The sequence below is a fragment of the Malaclemys terrapin genome, chromosome 14, assembly GCF_027887155.1.
Source record: "Malaclemys terrapin pileata isolate rMalTer1 chromosome 14, rMalTer1.hap1, whole genome shotgun sequence".
NCBI lineage: Eukaryota > Metazoa > Chordata > Testudines > Emydidae > Malaclemys > Malaclemys terrapin.
This window is the reverse complement of record NC_071518.1, coordinates 18736646-18758189: the sequence shown is the minus strand read 5'-3', so window position 1 is coordinate 18758189 and position 21544 is coordinate 18736646. Positions and strand designations below refer to the sequence as shown.

Here is a 21544-nt window from a genome sequence, read left to right as displayed (position 1 = left end):
TTGCAGTTATGAAAGTAAAGAAGCTAGACACAAAATGTGCATGCTCACAGTGTCTCACCAATAACTGGACCAGGAGAAGTTACCCCCTTTTATACATTAAACTCATTATGACTAAGCAATTCGCATTCTGCCAGAAATAAATTTATTACAGTGGGATTGGCAATGATTGCTATAATTATAGCTACATTTGTTTTCATTCTAACCCAAATCAGCTGATGTTAATCAGGACTTGAAAAGTGTCCTCAACACCTGCTATCCTGAGGTCAAAGCATACGAGCCCAGATAAAAATACACTAAGGCTGCATCCCTCCCACCAAAGCCATGACTATTCCACTTACATTGCCTCATCTTCATTCCCCTTCAAAACACAACATCCTCCTTCCTTCTCCGTCAAATAAAATCAACTCACACGCCATGTTAATAAATTCTGGGTTACCCTCTAAATTATTTTTCCCCATAGTCCCCCATATGTGATAATTTGGGGACCTCTTTGCAGGAGGATTCTTCTGGGGCTGCCACCCCCCTGGACATGCAGTAGGCTCTCTGCATCCAAACGCTCTTCCACATGGGTGGACTGTTCTGCTGTTTGCGACTCCCTTATATCCAGGAAAAGCAGTATCCTCAAACACTGTGCACTGCTCTCCCACCCTTGAAGGAAATGGTGCCTGTCATGCTCTGCTCCTTTCTTCCTCCTTTCCCTCTAAAAACCGAGCTAGTGAATCCTCAGCTGGACTCACCCATCCAGTTTTTCTACTCCCCCTGGATGAACAACAGAGTGGGGTTTCAAATCCTACACATATTTTCAGGAAACTTTTACCTTTCCACACTAGAATTTTCCATGTTCTCTCTATGCCTGAAGGGGTAATTAAAAAAAAAAAAGTTTTAGCAAAACCAACTCAACCCATATTGAGCGAAAATAGAGTGAAAAACTTGTCGCATTAAGCAAAAATTCTTGCAATTTTAAAAATAAGACAACTTTAAATGTTTAAAGGAGTCTGTATAGAAAGTTTAAATCTGGTATGAAGGTTAGCTCTAGTTCAGTTTGGCTTATGGTATATGAGTGTTCCAGTAAAAATTGGTTTGATTTGACTGAGTTATGAACATTTGAAAATAGTGTATTCTGCACATCTTCTCACTAAATTTGTGACTAGTGCAGTTAATGAAGGCAGCACTGCCTAGGGTCTGAGTGATAATTTAGCTACCTAATAGTTTAATGCAGGTGACATGGAGCCCATGCCAAACCTCTGAAGACCTTGTAAGATGCAAGGAGCTAAGAGTTGATGGGCCCTGTGCAAGGTGAGCAAGAGGGAGTCCTGCATTAGTACAAGTCAGAAGCATTGCAGAGACTGAGGCTCACAAAAAAGGGATTCTCCCCAGGTGACAGGACAACACAGCTTGTAAGTCTGGGAGAGTGAAGCTCCTTTATTTTTTCTTTTAGAAAACTTGCCCTATTTTGCATACGCATTGAGGTAGTGTTTAATTACATGATCACAATACTATTCCTCAAAGAGTAAGTACAAAAGAAAATAAGATTGTGGAAAACACTAGACAGACATGTGCAGTAGTTCTACTGTGTGTTCTACTGTGTGTGGCAAGAAAATCAGTCCGTGAAAATCATTTATATGACAAGTGTATAGTAAACCAATCTTAGACTGGTACATCACAGACAATAAAGTATCCAAACCATAGTAACAGTGGAAGTTTGCTGGAATATTATAAGCCAAATTTCTCAGATCAATTAGCTTTACTGTTAACTGCTTTATCTCCTAAAGCGTACCTAGAAGGCTATTTGAAAAGGTAGTGTATAGTACAATGTAGCTAACAAAATTATTTGACGTCTTGAGTTATTAAAAAAGTTCTCAAACTTCATTGCACCACGACACCCCTCTGACAACAAAAATTACTACACGACCACACACACACGCACACGTGGCAGAAGCCACAGCCCGAGGACTTCAGCCCTGAAGCCGCAGCCTGAGCCTCCGCAAGTCTAATGCTGGCCCTGGACTTGCTTGGGCTTCGGCTTCAGTCTGGAGCTCCAGCGAGTCTAGCACCAGCCCTGGCAACCACATTAAAACAGGGTCATGACCCACATTTTGAGAACTACTGTCCTAGACAATGACTATAATGAAATTAGTACAAGCATAAAATAAAATTTAAAATTTGTATCCTAAGATTAGAGCGGCACTTGTTTATTACATTTTTTAAAATTCTGTGCAATCATGTCATTTAAAACTGTGTTACAATGCAAACAGAGAGTTACAGTTGAGCATTCCATTGTAACTAACAATTCTGACTTTTGGTTGTGGTGCACCCAAATTTACCATAACTTTTTGTATAGAATTTGTACCAACATGATGTGCATGTTTTGTAATACAAACATCATACAAGCACTAATTTTTTTTTCTAGCCAAAGCTGGTGAATCCAAATACTACAATAGGCAGCTCATAAATGCTAACAATAATATAGAATCATAGAAGATTAGGGTTGGAAGAGACCTCAGGAGGTTATCTAGTCCGACCCCCTGCTCAAAGCATCCCAGTCACGTCTTTGTCAAGCCAGGCCTTAAAAACCTCTAAGGACAGAGATTTCACCACCTCCCCAGGTAACCCATTCCAGTGCTTCATCACCATCCTAGTGAAATAGTTTTTCCTAATATCCAACCTAGACCTCCCCCACTGCAACTTGAGACCATTGCTTCTTGTTCTGTCATCTGCCACCACTGAGAACACTACAGAGCACATACAGACAGCTCTCACAAAGACTACAAAGTTTAAATACTTATTTTTAAATATACCAATGCCCAGAATTTTGTCTTAAATTAGTTCAGATTACAGTTACTACAGACTAATGTGTATATATTATAATTTAAGTCAAGTAACTATGAAAAATAATCCCTTTTCACACTCTTACCAACAGTCCACATCAATAAGAAGCAGTAAATAAAATACAATGTAACTTATACGGTACTGCTTCTCTTTGAGACAGTATGTCATTAGAAATACTAGTTCACACTTTTTTCCTTTATAGGATTCATTTTACTGATGGTTGGTTTAAAAATACACAATGCTTTAAATTAAGTCACCCTGTATAGTTAAATATTTTCTTAAATCACAAATGATTTTCTCCATTTAACAATAGAATTCCGATCTGTAGCCTATTTTAAAAAATATTTTTACTTTTTTCATGCTGTTTTTGGAGATTATGGGTATGCTTCCCAAAGAGATGAAGGGAGCAGAAGCATTTTTTTTCTAGGTGGCTGGCTGGCTGAGTTCCTGTTTGAATTATTTTATAGGCTGCTGGGATTTTAGTTGTATTACTGATTACATATTAGGAAGCCAAGAGACTTGTATAGGGATCTTTATTATTCAAAACTAAATAATAAATAAACATATCTATATGTCATTGATGTCTCTTAAAAACGTCTCAGTAACTGAATGATCATTCACACACAAACACACTAAAAAGTCATTCATGTGAACAGTTTCTCCATGAATAAAGCACAATTTGTTACTCCTGACAGAACAATGATACTGGGGAAATAAAGCATACAGTAGTATATTTTCTTAACAAAATGACTTCAACATGGTTCTCATACAGCTCAAAATTAGTGTAACTTAAAGAGACAAAGTTTACTTTTTCTAGTTGATAAACATCTTACACATGTAATGCAATTCTTTTTTTAAATGATTAGCTGGCACAGGAAAAAATATTCAATATGCAATTTAATGTATCACAAAATTATGCACTACAAATCTCTTTACCATGTTTTCCTCCTTTTAAATTTTGAAAATAAAAATGTTTATAAATGTCCTCCTTTTTATTTTGGAAAGCATGGTCAGGAAAGGTAAAAAGCAGAAGGCGGTACACCTTTGGTAAAGTGGTGGTGGGGCTGGTCTTACAATGATAAGTGCAATAAAGAAGGGGTCAAGAAACTTCACATGCAAAATATCATTATCTATGGTAACTTACCTCAATGTCCTGTAGGCTGAATTCCTTTTGATCTTTGAAGTTTGCAGCTCCAGCACTCAGCTCCATCAGCATTTTTGCTATTTCTGGTTTTATTGCTGCCGTGAGCCGACTCGCTGCTTCCATGACATGTTCCTGCACGTCTTTCAGTTGCATAGCTGCCTTTGAATAGTGAGAGTTCCTAAATACACTGCTGAAAAGGTCTGTAAGGAAAGTGCTCGCACGGCAAAACACATTGAGTGCATCCAGATATTTGGAGATTCCCTGCTGGATGTCTGCAATCGGAGTAGTATGGGACACAGGGTGGTTGCAGCTGCCTGCAGCAGCTGAGGAGACCAAAGGGGAAGCCGGGGTAGTAGATGCCAACGGTGCGCTCAGGGTCCTGCCTAGCTCAGGCATTTGATACTGCTGGTGTTGCTGCACTTTTTGCTTGGACCCGCCAAGCAAAAAGCGCCGCTTATAGTCCATTTTACTTTCCTGTGCACTACAGCAATACATAAGTAAGTAGTTGTTCAAAAATTCCTTGGATTAGCAATCTGTTGTCAAATTCCTTCCTCAGAAATGTAGTTATGTATAGTAACAGTGGAGGACTGTGTACATATGTTTCATAAAAGGCATTTCAAAAGGGCAGGCGTCTGTATAATCTGTATCAGCAGTGAAAAACGCAGATTTGCTGACTTAGTATTTTCAGTGCAGCCCTGCTGCAATTACAAAGTGAACTCAAAAAGCAAGCTGAAGTATCTCAAAACAAAACAAAAAAATTTCTCTCATTTACTATTCCCACTCTGTACATAAGATGCACTATGAAGGGAAGAAACTAACTCCTATAATTTCCTTGCCAGCACTTGTTGACACCTGATGTTAAAATTCATAAAACGTAAATCATCTTTTAGGAGTAATACCTTAATGGAGCTTTCCAACTAGTAATACCAAGAAAAGTGGAACAAAACCACTGATCAACAGCGATTGTAAAAGCAGTGCAGAGACTCTTTCCTTGAAAAACAAAGTCCTTATGTCAGCAGATCAAATATCTTCCATGTCTTGACAGATCCAGTCTGTCAAATCAGTTTGTTTGTAGTGTCTCTTCTTAATACTGAAAAAAAAAATGGTTTTGTTTTCTGAAGACTTTGCAAGTTATTAAAAACTAGAGTGTTTATTATTGCAAGCCTTCTCTTTTTCTTCTGTATGATGAGGTAGTTGTTTCCAATGTAACATTAATAAGTGGTGCTTCCAGATTGAGTTTGCCTTCAATTGTAGAGTCTGCAGCAAGAATGCACAAATGTATTTGTAAGGCCTCTAGGTCATTTCCTGTCAGGGGAAGGGAAAAAAGTTAAAAAAGGTTATGGAACAATGAAGGTTTTGTTAAGATTTTAACTCCTACTGTATCCTGGTGCATTTATCTTGCGGTAAGCTGTCAACAATACATCTGATCAAAACGGGAGAGGGCTATTTACATCTTTTTTTTTTTTTAAGAAATGTAACAATTTAATAAAATCAAATTAAATTCAGAACTATTGCATATTTCCTCATGAGTTATCTCACACTTAATGGATTTATCAAAACTGCCAAGCGTAGGACTTGCAGTTCAACACTGGCGCAACTCCAGCACTGGCAGCCACAGTGGAGAGCTGTAGCACGGACAGGGCCCTGCAGGTTTTAACCACTGTGGGCATGTCTTCACTGCAACGTAAGCCCAGTGTTGTTAGAACTCGAAATAGCAGACTCTGGCTTTGTTAACCTCGGGCTTAAGCATCTACAATAATTTGCAACCCCCAGCCAGGAACTGTTGAACCCTAGATCCCAACCTAGGGCTCCAGCATTTACATTGCATTATGCAGATCCAAGTCCAACCACCCATCCCAGACTTTCTAGAGCCCTTCCAAAATGTGGCCACTCTAGCCCTTTCTTCATGATGCAGCATGGGAAAACTTGCCTGTCCACCAAACTTTCTTTGTCCTCTGGACAATCAAGTCAGCCTGTGGGAGTGTGGGATACTTTTGGAGGATTCCCAGAGCATGAGTCCAGTGGGGCGGTGTCTACCTGAAAAGCAGTAAGCCACGAATCATGGATCCTGACTTGACTTGACTCAGGCTGAAACTCTCCACCCTTGTGAGGTCCTGGGACCCTGGTTCAGCACGATTTGTGTGTGGACAGAAGGGAATTAGGTTTGAGCCTGAGTTCAAATGCTAGGCTTACACTGTAGTGTAGACATACCCCTGTGTTGTCCAACACTACATTTTTAATGAATCTTTTTAAGCGGTAAATATACCAAAAAAAATTTACATCACAATTTGTTGCAGGAATTTGAAGACCCTGTTAGATCCAAAGAACCAACTAAATTAAACCAACTAAAAAGAAACAACATACACAGATCCTTCATTTTCTTTTAATATTTAAAATTTTGACTCCTGGAGGAATTCTGAGCCACTGCATAAGCGCAGAATCCATGTGCCATACATCTGCAGAATTCATGTGCTGCATAGAATTTTTTTTTCTCTGCAGAAAATACATTCTGCTGGAAAGATGCTGCAGTTATGCTTTTTGCCCACCAGGGTCTGCTGTGGCACTAGAATACAGAGTAGCTGCTCCCAGGCAGGAGCAGCGCCAACTGCAGATAGGGAAGAGAAGAGGCTGTATTCCTCACAGTGCCCTGCCCGAGGGGCCAGGTCAGGAGGCACAGGACATGAGGGGATGGACAGCGTGGGGCACACTGGGCTGCTGGGGGGGGGGGGGAATTAAACACTGTGGTTCAGAAAGGCTAGTGGGGGACAGACTGGGGTGGGGGGCTGAATGGGAGTGGAGGTGCAGGGCCAAATGAGGACAGGGGCAGGGGGTGCAGGGACACATGGGGACAGGGGCATGTGCCTGACAGAGAGTCTAGGGGTCAGCCAGGGTCTGCATGGAGGAAGCTCCTTAACAATCCCTCCCCCACAAATAAAAACTTGTTCCATACTTCTCTCACCCACACCCAATAACCCTCCAAGTTCATTCCCACACTCCTTCCCAGCAATTACTTCCCTCTCCCTCAAGTTGTCTGTTATCCCTGACTCCCCAAAGCCTTTGCACTGCTTCTGAGGGGGAAAGAAATATGTTTATGTATTGTACTTTAAATGAATTATTATCCAAAATTCTTTATTAATATGCCTATTTGTCAAAAACACATTTCCTGGATCTTTTTTGTTGTATGTATTGTTACAGACATACTTGCTGACAGGTATTCTGAAATAAATTATCAAAATAATTGAAACTCGCATGATTATATTGTTATTTTGACAAATAAAATATGCAAAATTTTAAAATATTCAGTGCAGAATTTTTAATTTTTTGGTGCTAAATTCCCCCTGGAGTATAAAATAAAACCTTTAAGATATACAAAGAACTACCTTGACCTATCAGTCTATACTCTGTCCCAGTAGTAAAGTTTAATTGAGCACCTCTGTCAGAGTTCCTTACAATGTACTTTCCAGAACTTTATCAGCAGATGGCCCTCACTTTTTGTGGAAACTGCTTCCTCTGACAATCCACCAAAGATGGGTTTGTCAGAGGGTACAATGCCAGGCACAATAATTTGGTCAGACAATAGCTAAACTATTAATAATTATTAACCATACTTTTGTCTCTCTATAAATATAATCAACTTGATAGTGCAAAGGCAATATGCTTGCAGATGCTCTTCTGGGAGCAATAGTGGTTATGATTTATAAATGGTATCCCATGTTTAAAAAACATTTAAAAAAATTAAACAGTTCTGATGCTTTAGTGAGAAGCATTTGCATTCTTGAACATATGTTCCTTTTTCTGTTGATTCAACTTAGTATATGAAAGCTATGACATTTCAAAATTATTGCAAAAATAGATTTTAGCATTCATTATAATTAACTTTCCACTATTATTTTCATACTCAAGAGATTTTTATTTATTCATGTAAATATTGAAAATGTTTGATATTAATTGGCAATAACCAACTGCTCAGACAAAGAGCAGGGTGTCTCCTAACTGAGGAGGAAGAATGGATCCAAGTACAGTGGGAAGGATAACCTGACATTAAAATAATGATCAATAAGTATAGCTGTCACCCAAAAGAGAGTATTTTCAAGAAACCATAACCAGTAGTGGCTATCGCTGAGATACTGAACAATAATTTAGAAGCCACTTTTAAAAATGCTAGCTAGCTTTTTCCATATGCACACTATTACTGCTTTTTGTTTCAAGTGTTACACTGAAGTATTAACGTGTGTTTTCAGGGATTATTTTCTCACTCAGTCTCCCAATTCAACATTTCAAAATGCAGTGATGTATTTTTTTTCCTCCTTGCTAGACAAGTTACAGTGCCCTGGGGAAAGCTTGATTAAAATGTCAGTTTTCCTGATTGCATACAAATGTATTGAGAACAAGAGAGCAGGTTATCAATTTGTACACACAGCGGATATTTATGTTACTCTGAAGAGCAAAATGGTAACAAAACATTTGGCCAAAATTTTAGGATTTTTAAGTATTTTTATTTCTGTATTTATTTCTATCTGCTTGAAGAAAGATATCAGAATAACACTTCATTGTCACATCCCCATGTGCTAGTTCAATGCTTTGAATATGACATATATAGACTTTGCTTGTCAGAATTTTTTTTGTTAAAAGAGAACTGACACTCATGCTCAGAACATAAACTATTTCCAAGCAGAAAATTTAGTTATAATTTGGGACTCAAGTTTCACAAAATAATTTTTTCATTCTTATTGAATTTCTAAATAGTGCCATCATGGGCATATCCATAAGTAAAACCAATGTAAGATAACCTTTAGGACACCTGGAACTCCTTAGTACCCTAAAATAATCTAATCTTAATGTGAAGAATGCTCCAAACCTTACTGTTATGCTTGACATTGAGTATGTGTGTAATACTACATGCATATATTACACACACCACAGTGAAATTTGCAACATATATTGCACAAAATAAAAGTGAATGATCTTTCCTCTCTGCCTTTTCCCCCTTTCTATAGCTTTTCTTCAGTCGATAACATTGTTTTCACTCATTTTTTCATGCTATTGTCTGAGTCCATGAATCCAGTGTAACTCTGAAAAATCTGTAGGCTCCATATTACAACAGTTTGCACTTTATATCAGCCAACTCCTGCCATTTTAGAGAGAACTCAAAGGATTTCATTATAACTATGCAAGAACAGCATATTAACAGTCAAAAATGTAAATATGCAGTTTGTACCACACTTTGGAGACAATGGTGATATTCATAAAAATGAGCCAGAGGAAGTTAGTACCAGAAAAATCTATTTAACTACAAATCGAAGTTGAATTCCTTGATGTATGTATTTATAGTAAAATTACTTTGTCTATGTACTATTAACATAAAAAAAATAGATTTACAGATACGGGAATCTAGGAGTTGAAAAATAAATAAGGCTCAGAGTGGATACTGACTGACTAAAATAGATTTCCTTTCAGTCATTTCCATTTAGTACCCATGTAAGACGTTTGTAGACAACTCTAGTGAAATCTGTGGATCATTAAAGTGACTTAAAAAAAAAAAAAAGGGCTCTGACTAGAGTTCTGAAACTGATGTGATTGTATTCTCAATGGGGTCTATTATCCTCTCAGTGTGTGGGGAGTTACGGTCATAACTCATACATAAGAATGAGATATGATATCAGAGTCTGGCAACTCAGGCACATTTTTTTGTAAGTCTCTTAAAAAGAACATCATATTTCCAAATGGTGTACTAGGGTTTTTTTTCTTGTTTTTTTTTAATTTTAGATTTGTAAGACATGCGCCCATCAGTATCTAGGTACATTCATCATAGTTTAAAAAGTCAAAGATGAATGTAACTAAGTTCATTCAGCTAATTCCTCAAAAGAGAACTCCAAGCCAAAAAGAAGAGAGAAAAAAACAACACACACACTGGACCCAGTCAGACTACTTACTCAGGAAAAGCCTGAGCAAACAAAGCCTGCTGCAAGGCCTGAAGGTCAGCAAACTGCCAGAGTCAAGGGCCTCCCAAAGAGCATACACCCAGCCAAATTCCTCAATATAAATCCTGTGTGAACCCAAAATCATTCCACTGATGCCAGTGGAGTTATTCAGACTTCACAATAATGAAAAAGTAAAATTTGCACACCAACCCCTGCTCCCCCATCCCCAGAACTCAAAATCGGAAAACTTATGAACATGCATCTCAGCTGCCTGAATTATTAATATGAGTGGGTGGGAAAGCAGAGTGGAAAGGAAAAGTTTTTGGATCAGACCTAAAATAGGTAGCAGCCAGGATCCAAACCTTAAGGCTTCCTAGATCAACACCTAGAATTCCGATTAAAAACAAGTTGGTAGCCAGGGAAATCTCTGATCTCTACAGCACAAGTGTAATAAGTTCAACATGAGAAAAAACCATTACTAACCCATTCCGTAACTTTTGTTCTTCAAGATGTGTTGAAGTGGAATGGACGTGTACAAGTGTGTGCACGCCCAGTGCACTGCTGTTGGAGCTTTTTCTATCAGCAGTACCTGTTGGGGCAGTGCATGCAACCCTCTACGGCCCTGCACTACTAAAAGGGCAGAGCCACTCCTAACCCCTTCAGTTCCTTTTTACTGGACAGACTCTGGAAACACATATTTAAGAACAGCAGTTATGGAATAGGTTAGTAACCATTTCTTCTTTGAATGACTGCACATGTCCATTCCACTTCAGATAACTCACAAGCAGTTCGATCTGGAGGTGGGATTGGAATCTACCTCAATAATGATCAAAGGACTACCTGTCTAAATCTGGCATCTTCTCTAGATTGCTGAGAGATGGCATAATGGGAGGAAAGGTATGCACTGAAGACCAAGTTGCAGTTCCACAGATGTCCAAAATACGCACCTGGACTAGAAAGGCAGAAGAGTCTGTATGAGATCCAGTTGAACATGCTAGCTCCCTGTTCAGAGAAGTTTCATACAGTTGTTCTATGAAACAGCCAATGGAAGAAGAGAACCATCATGAGATTCTTTGAGAAGAGACCAAAAGTCCCTTTAAATTGTCCTTGCAATCGTTTGTGGCGATTGCAGACCAGTTGAATGGTTTAGCCCTGTCCAAGTAATATACTAACCCTCTCTTAACATATAACGTGTGGAGTCTTTCTTCATCCTTATGAGAATTAGGTTTTGGGAAGAAAGTGGGTATATATATTGCCTGACTGTTGTGGAAGTGAGACACCAGTTTGGTGACAAACTTCAGATGATGTCATAGGTATACCTGTCCTTGCAGAAGACTATACACAGCGGTCCAGAGATTTGAGCACATAATTCATCCTCTCTCCTGGCCGAGATGAACACTACCAAAAAGGCTACCTTGTCTGAGAGATGAAGTAATGAATATGTAGCTAACAGCTCAAAGGGATGATCCACTAGCTTTGCCAATATGAGGTTCAAGTGCCAAGGGGGAAAGAGGAGCCTTTACTTGGGTATATCACTGGTCCAGACCCTTCAAAAGCCTGACTGATGTGGGACTGGAAAAAAAGACTAATTACCAATTGGAGGGTGGAAAGCAGAGTTAACTGCCAGGCAGTGTTCCGTCTAATTTTTTTATGTCTATGTGCAGAATGAATTTTATTATGTGCACAAATATGGAGGTGATGTGTGGCTGGGGTGGGGCAGAAGATTGGAGTGCAGGGGGGTGAGGGTTCTGGCTGGGGGTGCGAGCTCTGGGATGGGGCCAGGAGTGAGGGGTTTGGAGTGCGGGAGGGGACTCAGGGCTAGGGCAGAAGGTTGGGGTGTGGGCGGGAGGTGAGGGCTCTGGCTGGGGGTGCAGCCTCTGCGATGGGATCAGGAATGAGGAGTTTGGGGTGCAGGCTGCCCCAGGGCTGCGGCGGGGAGAGAGACACCTCTCCCTGCCTGCACGGCCCTTGATAGCCTGCTGCGTGGCTGCGCAGCTTAGAGAGAACTTAGCTGCCAGGACCCTGATGGAACTAATGGCCACATCTTGCTGTTTCAGATATAACAGTCTGACATATTGTACTGAACCCAGACCAGAGAAATTTCTTTTTGCAGGGACCAGATGGAGACTTTCTTACACTTTGCCAAGTAAATATACCCAGTAGAAGGTTTTCTTCTATTCAAGAGCAAATCTTGCACCCACTTTGAATATATCTCCTGAGGCGTCAACCACAGAGCATCTAGGGGCTGTCAGCTGAAGGGCCTCTAGGTTGGGACAGAGGACACTACTGTGGTCCTGTGAGATTAGGTCCGGGTCCAGCAGTAGCATCAAAGGAGACTTTTCTGAGAGGCTCAGAAGAGTGGAGGCCACACTAGTGCTATGAGTATCACTTGGGTGTGGTCCTGCTTGATTTTTAACACCACCCTGGATAGGAGTGGAACAGGAGGGAATGAGTACAGAAGCTTGTCCCTCCAGGGCAACAGGAAAGTATACAACAGAGATCCTGGACCCTGACCTGCTCATGAACAAAACCGATGACACGTCCTGTTGATTTGAGGCTCTGAGGAAAGGCAAGAAGCAATGGGCTTAAATTGCAGCAAGGGAGGTTTAGGTTGGACATTAGGAAAAACTTCCTAGCTGTCAGGGTGGTTAATCACTGGAATAAATTGCCTAGGGAGGTTGTGGAATCTCCATCATTGGAGATTTTTAAGAGCAGGTTAGACAAACACCTGTCAGGGATGGTCTAGATCAGTGGTCTCCAAAGTGGGGTGCGCACAAGAGGATCCTTCGGGGTGCGCAGCAGGAGGAGCGCCATTGAAGCAGCGCCGCTTCGGCAGTTCGGGCGGGAGTCCGGGCGGCTTTTTTTTTTGCTTGAGGCGGCAGGGGGGTGCGTGCTCAAATTTTTTTTTACTGATAGGGGTGAGCGATCAAAAAAGTTTGGAGACCACTGGTCTAGATAATACTTAGTCCTGCCATGAATGCAGGGGACTGGACTAGATGACCTCTCAAGGTCCCTTCTATGATTTTAGTTGCAAATGCCCCATAGTTAGAAAATGAACCTGATTACATCTGGGCAAGGAGACTACTTGGTGGCTGGTGAAAGACCTGCTCAACCAGTCTGCCAGACTGCTTTGGATGCCTAGAAGGTAAAAGACTGAATTGGTGATACAAAAGTACCACAGCAGCACTGCTTCCTGGCATAGCAGAGTCAATCTCCCCCTCCTTGCCTATTCACATAGAACATGGCTGCTGTATTGTCTGTAAGTACTAGCAAATTCTGTCCATTGATATGGGGAAGGACAGTATGACAAGCGAGTTGAATGGTTCTCAATTCTTATATTTATGTGGAGAGTTAAAAGCTGGGTACATCCCAACCTAGGGTGGAAGTGTCCATAACTAAGGTCAAAGTAGGTTGAGGAGGAGCAAATGGATTGGATGGGTGTGTCCACCAGTCCAGAGTCTAAGATTTGTGTAGGCACACAAACCACTGTGTTCAGATGATAAACTAGTACGTACACCAAGCTCAGCCACCTTTGCAGATTCTTGAGATGAAGCCTGGAGTGCCGAACCATGTAAGTACATGAGGCCACATGTCCCAGAAGGCTGAGGCAATTCTTTACTGTTGTGGTGGGGTGGGCCTTCTGAACTAAAGAAATGGCAGTGATAGTCTGGAAACTGGTTTCTGGGAGGAAGGCCTTGGTTTCCATAATGTCCAAAGCTTCTCCTACGAACTCTATCCTTTGTACAGGTGATAGAGTTGATTCTTCCTTGTTGATGAGCCATCCTAGTGTGCCAAAGGTGGACTGGATCACAACCATGCTGGACAGCACTTGGCCCATGGACTGACCTCTCACCAATCAATCGTCCAGGCAGGGACACACTTGAATTCTTGATTTCCTCTGGAACATCACCACCACTGCCAAGCACTTTGTGAACACACATGGGGGCTGTGGACAGTCCACATAGTGGGACTGCAAACTGGTAGTGGGACTGGTTGACTAAAAACCTGAGGAATTTCCAGTGGCTTTGATGTATTGCCATATGGAAATACTCATCCTTTAAGTCAAGGGCAGCATACTAGTCACCAGGATCAGGGTAAGAGATAATGGAAGCCAGTGTAACTATGTGAAACTTAATTTTCTTTAGGTCTTTGTTGACCTGTTGCAAGTCTAGTATAGATCTTAGACCTCATTTTGCTTTTAGGATAAGGATATAGTGCGAATAAAACCCCCTCCCTCTGTGAAGTTGAGGAAACTCCTCTATGGCTCCCAACTAGAGGAGAGAATGAACCTTGAATCATCTGTGCATTGTAATGGCCAAGAGGGCACTGGTAATATCATTGACTGTTTGCCTCTCGAGGGCACCATACACGGGGGTACTAGACCATCCAGTGGTGCCCCCGGTGCTGGATGCTCAACTTTAGTAGATGGCAAATCCTGAGAAGTGATTGTTGGTGCCAGGCAGGATAATTCTTGAACTTCCAGTGAAACCGGTACCAACAGACTCAGCAGACTGTGTGCTACAGCCTATGCTTCAGATATCGACGGCACTAGGATGGTCTCTTGCAGCTGCTGAGCCAATGAAGACTGCACAGCTGAGCCAGATGATGCTGCGTTAGGAGTCTGTCTCAACGAGACTGGTATCTGCGTCAGAGTCAATGACCCTGCCTGAGCTGTTATCTGCACCAGCAAGTGCCTTGGCCTTGAGTGCACTCTAACCTCATTGCAGCATATTTTCTGGACTGTAGTGTTAGGGACCTCAATCTCCCAGATACTGAATCCTTCAACACAGTGTTTTGGAGCCTCTTCCTCATTACCGGAGAAGGAGACCAGCACTGAGAGTCTGTCAAAACAGGAGTGTTCCTAACCAAAGCAGACATACTCGGAACACATCCCAAATAGGGAGGCTCAGAGTGAGCGCCCAGGGCTGCCTCCATGAGGAAGTATTTTAGTCTGACTTCCCTGTCCTTTTTAGTTCTGGTCTTAAAGTCCCTGCAGATTTGGCACCTGTCTCTGACATGAGCCTCTCCTAGGCACTTCAAACACCTGGAGTGTGAATCACTACCCAGCATCGGCTTCTTGCACACATCACAGGGCTTGAAGCCTCGGAACCAAGGAATGCCCCAGCATCGGGTTCCAGTACCCAAATGGTGGGAGCTGAAGAGTACAAAAAAAGTACCTCAATAAAGGAAACCTACTACGTAGCTATTCTAAAACTAAAACTATTAACTACACCACTACCTCGATATAACGTGACCCAATAGAACACGAATTCGGATATAACTCAATAAAGCAGTGCTCCGGGGGGGGGCGGGGTTGCGCACTCCAGTGGATCAAAGCAAGTTCAATATAACGCGGTTTCACCTACAACGTGGTAAGATTTTTTTACTCCCGAGGACAGCGTTATATCGAGATAGAGGTGTATTAATGAGCACACATACTATATGTAATTGTAGAACAAGGGAAACTAGTGGTAGCAAGACAGAATGTTCCAGCAACTGTCACGGACAGTAAGAAGGAACTGGGGGTGGATTTGGGAGCAGCTCTGCCCTTCATACCATTGCACAGCAGCATGAGGCAGCAGAGGGCACAAGCAGCACCCTGACAGGTGCTGCGGAGGGAAAAATCTCTGACAACAGAGCACTGGGCATGCACCTACATGAAATGAAACGGACATGTGCAATTGCAAAGAAAAAGCAGCATTTATTAGATATTTTTGTTTCCATGTGAGTGGTCTTCAAGTGTAGCCACATGTACAGCATAATGGAAATAACCAAGAGATGGTAAAATGTAGCAAAGCTTCAGTCAAATGGAAAAGTCAGTTTCCTGGTCAGATGGTAGGGGGGTGCCTAGTGGGGGGAGGAAGAATCGGGTTTTCTTAGTTTGTTTTTTGTTTTTGTTTTTTAAACTTTTGGCTGTCCCTCCTTTGCGAGGAAACAGTAGTAGTCAAGGATCCAAATGAACTAGTATGGACACCCTGAAAATTATTTCTTTTAGATGAAGTTTCAGGCTCCTAGAAAATATGTAGGTTAAGGGAACAACTTAAAAAAAAAAAAAAGTAATACCATCCATGCCTATTTTATAAAAATAGTAAGAATGAAAAGGAAATACCTCCAACTACAGAAAAAAAAACGTTTTGGGTTTGAAGAGAAACATCAGTATAACAACTTTTAAACTAAATGGCTTTCATCTTTTGTTGTGTAGCTGGGTTTTGGTTTTCTGTTTTTACAGTATCCTGAGTTAAACATGTATATTAAATCCACAGCTATAGAGCAAGTTTAGCCTCTACAGCAAGGGTAGTCAATAGGTGGACCGCAGGCCAAATCCACTAGACGCTTTTGAATGGACCCTGAAATCTTTTTATTTACTTATCATTATTTGTTTTTTAAAATAATTTTCTCTGGAGTCTGGACCTTGACTATACCTTGAACAAGAAAACTGGACTTCAGCAAAAAACAATCGACTACCCCTGCTCTACTGAGTAGGTATACTCTTCTAATATGCTCACAAGGACATTAACACCAATGTGTACCAGAAGTGAAATGGAATAAATATTAAATTAGCATTCAAAAGGCAAATTTCAACCCCATTTTTCCACTGATGCAATTTCAATTCTACTTTCAATCCCAACTTCTCCAGTACTCTCAACTTGAGAATTCATAGTGCCAACAGCATTATGATTACATTTTGGATCACAAAATAATGGAATTTCTGACTGATAAGTAACATAAATAAATGTAATTCTGCAAAGGTAGTTCAGCACAAAGCTTCACTACAGGGATAGTGATGTGATTCAAAAAAATATAAAAAAGGGGTAAAAAAGCAACAACAAAAACAATTACCCGCTACCTTTCATAACTGTTTTTCTTTGAGATATGTTGCTCCTGTCCATTCCATTCTAGGTGTGTGCACACCCACGTGCACAGTCGGAGATTTCAGCCTTAGCAGTATCCGTAGGGTCGGCCGTGGCAGCCAGCCCTATGCCCTCTCAGTTCCTTCTTGCTAAGTCTAACAACTCCGACAGAGAGGTAGGAGGGCGGGTAATGGAATGGACATGAGTGACACATCTTGAAGAACAACAGTTATGAAAGTACTTCGAGTACTTTCCTGTCGATTCCATTCTAGGTGACTCACAAGAAGTATCCCTGCAGGTGGACTCAGAGTTCACGGTCGTGCAGCTTGCAACACTGCTCTGTCGAAGCCAGCTTTGTCTTGGGCTTGCTGGGTAAGCACATAATGAGAGGTACACATGTGGATAGATGACCAGATATCGGACCTGCAAATACCTTGAATAGGCACTTGAGCCAGAAAGGCCACCGATAAGGCTTGCGCCCTAGTCGAGCGAGCGGTTACAATCGCCTGTTCATAGCAAAACCAGATACAGGCGGTGATCCACGATAAAATCCTCTGGGTGGACACCAGATGACCTTTTATCCTGTCTGCTACTGCGACGAACAGCTGCATCAACTTATGAAACAGCTTGGTCCTTTCGATATAAAAGGCTAGTGCTCTCCTGACAACCAGAGAGTGCAATCTATGGTTTTCTTCCCAAAGCCTCATGGGTCTGAAGAGAACTGGTAAGAACATGTCCTAGCTCATGTGAAACTGTGAAATAACCTTGGGCAGGAAAGCTGGGTGCGGCTGCAGCTGGACTTTGTCCTTGAAAAACACCGTATAGGGCAGCTCTGAGGTAAGCGCTCTAATCTCAGAGACCCTACGAGCAGATGTTATGGCCGTCAGGAATGACACCTTCTAAGAGAGTAGAAGGGAACAGGAAGCCAATGGCTCAAACAGGGCCCCCATGAGCCATGCCAGCACTAGATTCAGATCCCAACAAGGAACGGGGTCCCAGACGTGGGAACAGACCTCCAGACCTTTCAGGAACTGGACCATGATTGAAGACTGACCTGCTCTGGACTACAGGGTGAAAGGCTGATATAACAGCCAAGTGGACCTTAATCGATGAAAGGGATAAGAGTCCAACCCCGTCAAACAGGAGGTCCTGGATTGAGGACTGCATCTCCTGGGACAGGCCTGTGGTTTGAAGCCAAGAATTGCGCCTCATGACCACTACTGAAGCGACCACCCTGGGCGCCGAATTAGTTGCATCCCACGCCATTTGAAGGGAGCAGTGTGCCGCTGTAGTACCCTCCTCAACAAGGACCCCGAATTCTTGGGCCAAATCCTGGAGCACGGAGTCCTTGAATTTATGGAGGGAGTCCCATAAGTTAAAGTTATGTCTCCTGAAAAGTGCTTGGTTGTTTGCAACCCTGAACTGAAGGTTGGCTGTGGAATAAATTTTCCTTCCAAAAAGGTCCAGCCTCTTGGCCTCTTTATTTTTGGGAGTAGAACTGGATTGCCCATTTTTCCTGTTGGCCTTAGAAACAACCAACAACCCCCAGGGAGGGTAGGTGTACAAAAATTCAAATCCCTTGGCTGGGACGAAATACTTCTTTTCAGCCCTCTTGGAGGTGGGCATGATTCAGGACGGAGTTTCACAGAGTACTATGGCAATCTTTAGGACCCCATCGTGCACCAGGAGCATGACACACGCAGGGGTTGATGTGGAGAGCACATTAAACAAGGTTTCCGATTGCTCCGCCATTTCCTCCACCTGTAGGCCTAAGTTCATGGCCACCCTTCAGAGCAGGGCTTGGTGCGCGCTTTAAAATCGTTTGGTGGGCTAGCGTGGGAGGGCCCTGCAACTGCCTCATCTGGAGAGGATGAGGATGACTGGACCACCACGGGAGGGTCCAGGGCTTCATCCCTCATGTGGGAAGGTTTTGTGGTGGGCACTCGCTCCTCCACCCCGGCATTCGATTGCGCTTCTCACACCGTTCCTGTTGTTTCTCTGAAGTGGCGACTGACAATTGGTTGGAAGGAGGCATTGTCATAATCGGCATGCTCCAGGCACTCCAGTAGGGCCATTGCGCCAGCCACTGGCCTTGCTGCCAAGATAGCATCATGGAGGTGGACACAGACTCAGGTGCCAAGTCACGCCGTTCTACCTTGGTGAGGGGTTGAACTCCCTTTCCATGCCGGAGGAATCCCCTTCCAATGACCACAGTGAGGCCATCAATGCCTGAGTCTGGCAGCTAACCATCACTGTAGGTGAACGATGTCTTGAATAAGCAGATCAGGGCCGGGAGCAGGGGGATTGGTACCGTGTTGGGGAACATTCCCACGGTCTAGGTGTCAGCAACCCATGTCGTCAAGACGGTTGGCGGGAGGATAACCAGTACCAGCCACACAGTGACAGGTATCTCCCTCTGGGTGAACCTCGTCAACAGGTCGGAGACCAGGAGTATGGTTCTGGCGATCTGAAGCCGCGAACCGACGACCTGGATTGACGCAGATATCTGAAGTGCGGTGATTGAGAGCGCTGCCTCGGCTCTGGGGATCAGGGGCGTTCGCTTGCCCTCTGGGAGGTTATTACGGCTGGCTTTCCCTTGTAGGGAGCCTTTGCTAGGGTCATTGCAAGATGCAGAGATAGCTGTGCTAGGAGATTAGACTTTGCTCTCTGGATGCCGGGAGGACCTGGGAAGTACTTTGGCAAGTACAGCGGCTCTGCCAAGAGTCTGGGATCTCTACCTCTACTGCTCCCTGGAGTTGGTGGCAGACCCCTCAGGGGGCTAGAAAGCCCAATGGGGAGGCGCCCCCAGGTGGTTCCAGGGCGGGTGGGCAATCCGAACAGGGTCCTTTACCCAACATCCCTTGTTTTTTCTTGCTTGGTGCCAAGTCACACTTCTTCAATTTCCTCTTAGACACCAGTGAAGGGGAGCGGTGCCAGGTATAACCCGGTCCCGGGGATGCACTGCACAATGAGGTAGAAGTACTGGGAGTCGAGTCTGGCCAGGACAGCTCCAAGGCCGGACGGAGAGCCGCCTCCAAGAGGAGGGCCCTCAAACGGATGTCGTGCTTCTTCTGTGTCTTGGGCCGAAAGTTCTTACAGGTGCGACACTTTTATTTTACATGTGATTCCCCAAGCACTTCAGGCAGCTGCTATAGGGGTCACTAACAGGCATAGGCCTGTTACAGTCAGCACAGGACTTAAAACCTGGAGACCAGAGCATGCCCCGCCTGGGCAAAGTCCCCACAGGGACCTTAACTAAGGGCTGGTCTACACTACGGGGCTAAGTCGACCTAAGTTACGAAACTTCAGCTACATGAGTCAACGTAGCTTATGTCGACTTATTGCGGCATCTACGCCACGCTGGGTTGATGGGAGAAAGTCTCCCATTGACTTACCTTATGCTTCTTGTTCCAGTGGAGTACCAGAGTCGATTGGAGAGCGATCACTAGACCTGCTAAATCGACCCCCAGTGGATTGATCGCTGGTCAGTGTAAACATACCCTTACTAACTACAATGCTTAACAACTACTTCACTAAGCTAACTACGGTCAACAAAAATATTTACAAAACACTAAAACATGAATCGAAGGAGAAACCACTAACCACTTGCTAGGCAAGGGAAAGAAGCGCTCCGACCAATTGCCACAAGCAGGAAGAAACAGAGGGCATAAGGCCGGCGGCACCTAATATACTGACACATGAGCACGGCACTCAAGAGGGTGCCACAGCTGACCCTATGGATACCGCTAAGGCAAAAATCACCGACGACTGTGCACGCAGGCGTGCACACACCTAGACTGGAATCGACGTGAGCAAGCACTCGAAGAACATATGCAGGCTACACAAGTAAATTCTAAATGACAGATTTTTGAAGATAACTGTCATAAGCATAGTAATAACCAATCTATTGACTAAACCTGGTAACCTCTGTAAAAAGTTACAATATAGAGCTATTTATGTCCTCCTCAAATATTAGTTATCTGTATATTAAATATTTACATAAAAGAAGTACATTTTGTTTTACACACCTTTTCTAATTTAACTGTCTTGAAAGCAATTTTACCTTTTGTTAAGATAAACTACTAGTAATTTCCTTGCCTAGTTTTTGGCTGGTGCAAGATACTTTTTAACAAGTAGTAATTTTGATTCAAGTAGTAAAATAAGTTGTTCACCTTAAAGTAAAAGACAAATGTAATCAGACCTGTAACTAGTAAGCAAGTTTATTTGTAAATGTTTTGAATTTATATCAATAGAGATAAAAATGAAGGTCTAGAAACAACAAGTGGGTTTTAGTGAATTTACTATGCTTGCTCTCCAACCATGACTTCTACTTCACAGAACTAAGCCAGTGATAGAAAATTAAGGGGTAAAGGTTAGTTCAGACAAAGCCATAGTATCACTATTGCTAAGATATAGCTGGGTTTTAAATGTTCTTGGGAATAGCTTTGTTGGATCTCTAAAGTGACCTTCCCAAAACAAGCCAATATTAACTCCTTTGTGCTAATGATTTTACTTTGGCTATCTGATATTTGGTTTAGAATACTGATCAGAGGTAATAGATAGCTTACAAAAACATACAGACACAAGACACTGCCCTGAAAAACTGCTATCAATAGAAGCTTCAGGATTTTGGTGGGGGAGGATGGAGAAAGACCAGACACTTTGTAGGAGTCTTCTCCATAACTTGAGAATTAATCTAGTCCATTGAAAGCCATTACTAAGTAGTTTGTTCAGCAGTTAGCTTCTGAAATACTGCAGTACTTTCAAGCTATCATACCATATCATATCATAGCTTTAGA

The 21544-nt window shown here is 42.5% G+C and overlaps 1 protein-coding gene across 3 annotated transcripts in view; it reads right to left on the bottom strand.

Moving 5' to 3' along the window:
• The window catches only part of GARRE1 (granule associated Rac and RHOG effector 1), a 96545-nt gene that overhangs the window by 46020 nt on the left and 28981 nt on the right, over window positions 1–21544 (bottom strand). For 2 of the 3 annotated variants that reach the window (XM_054048576.1, XM_054048575.1), the window contains one exon: window positions 3974–5278. The exons of the other annotated variant lie outside the window; for it this stretch is intronic. In XM_054048576.1, the coding sequence (XP_053904551.1) occupies window positions 3974–4468 (495 nt within the window). In that variant the 5' untranslated portion in view covers window positions 4469–5278. The remainder of the gene's footprint in view (window positions 1–3973; window positions 5279–21544) is intronic. 3 annotated transcript variants of the gene reach the window in all.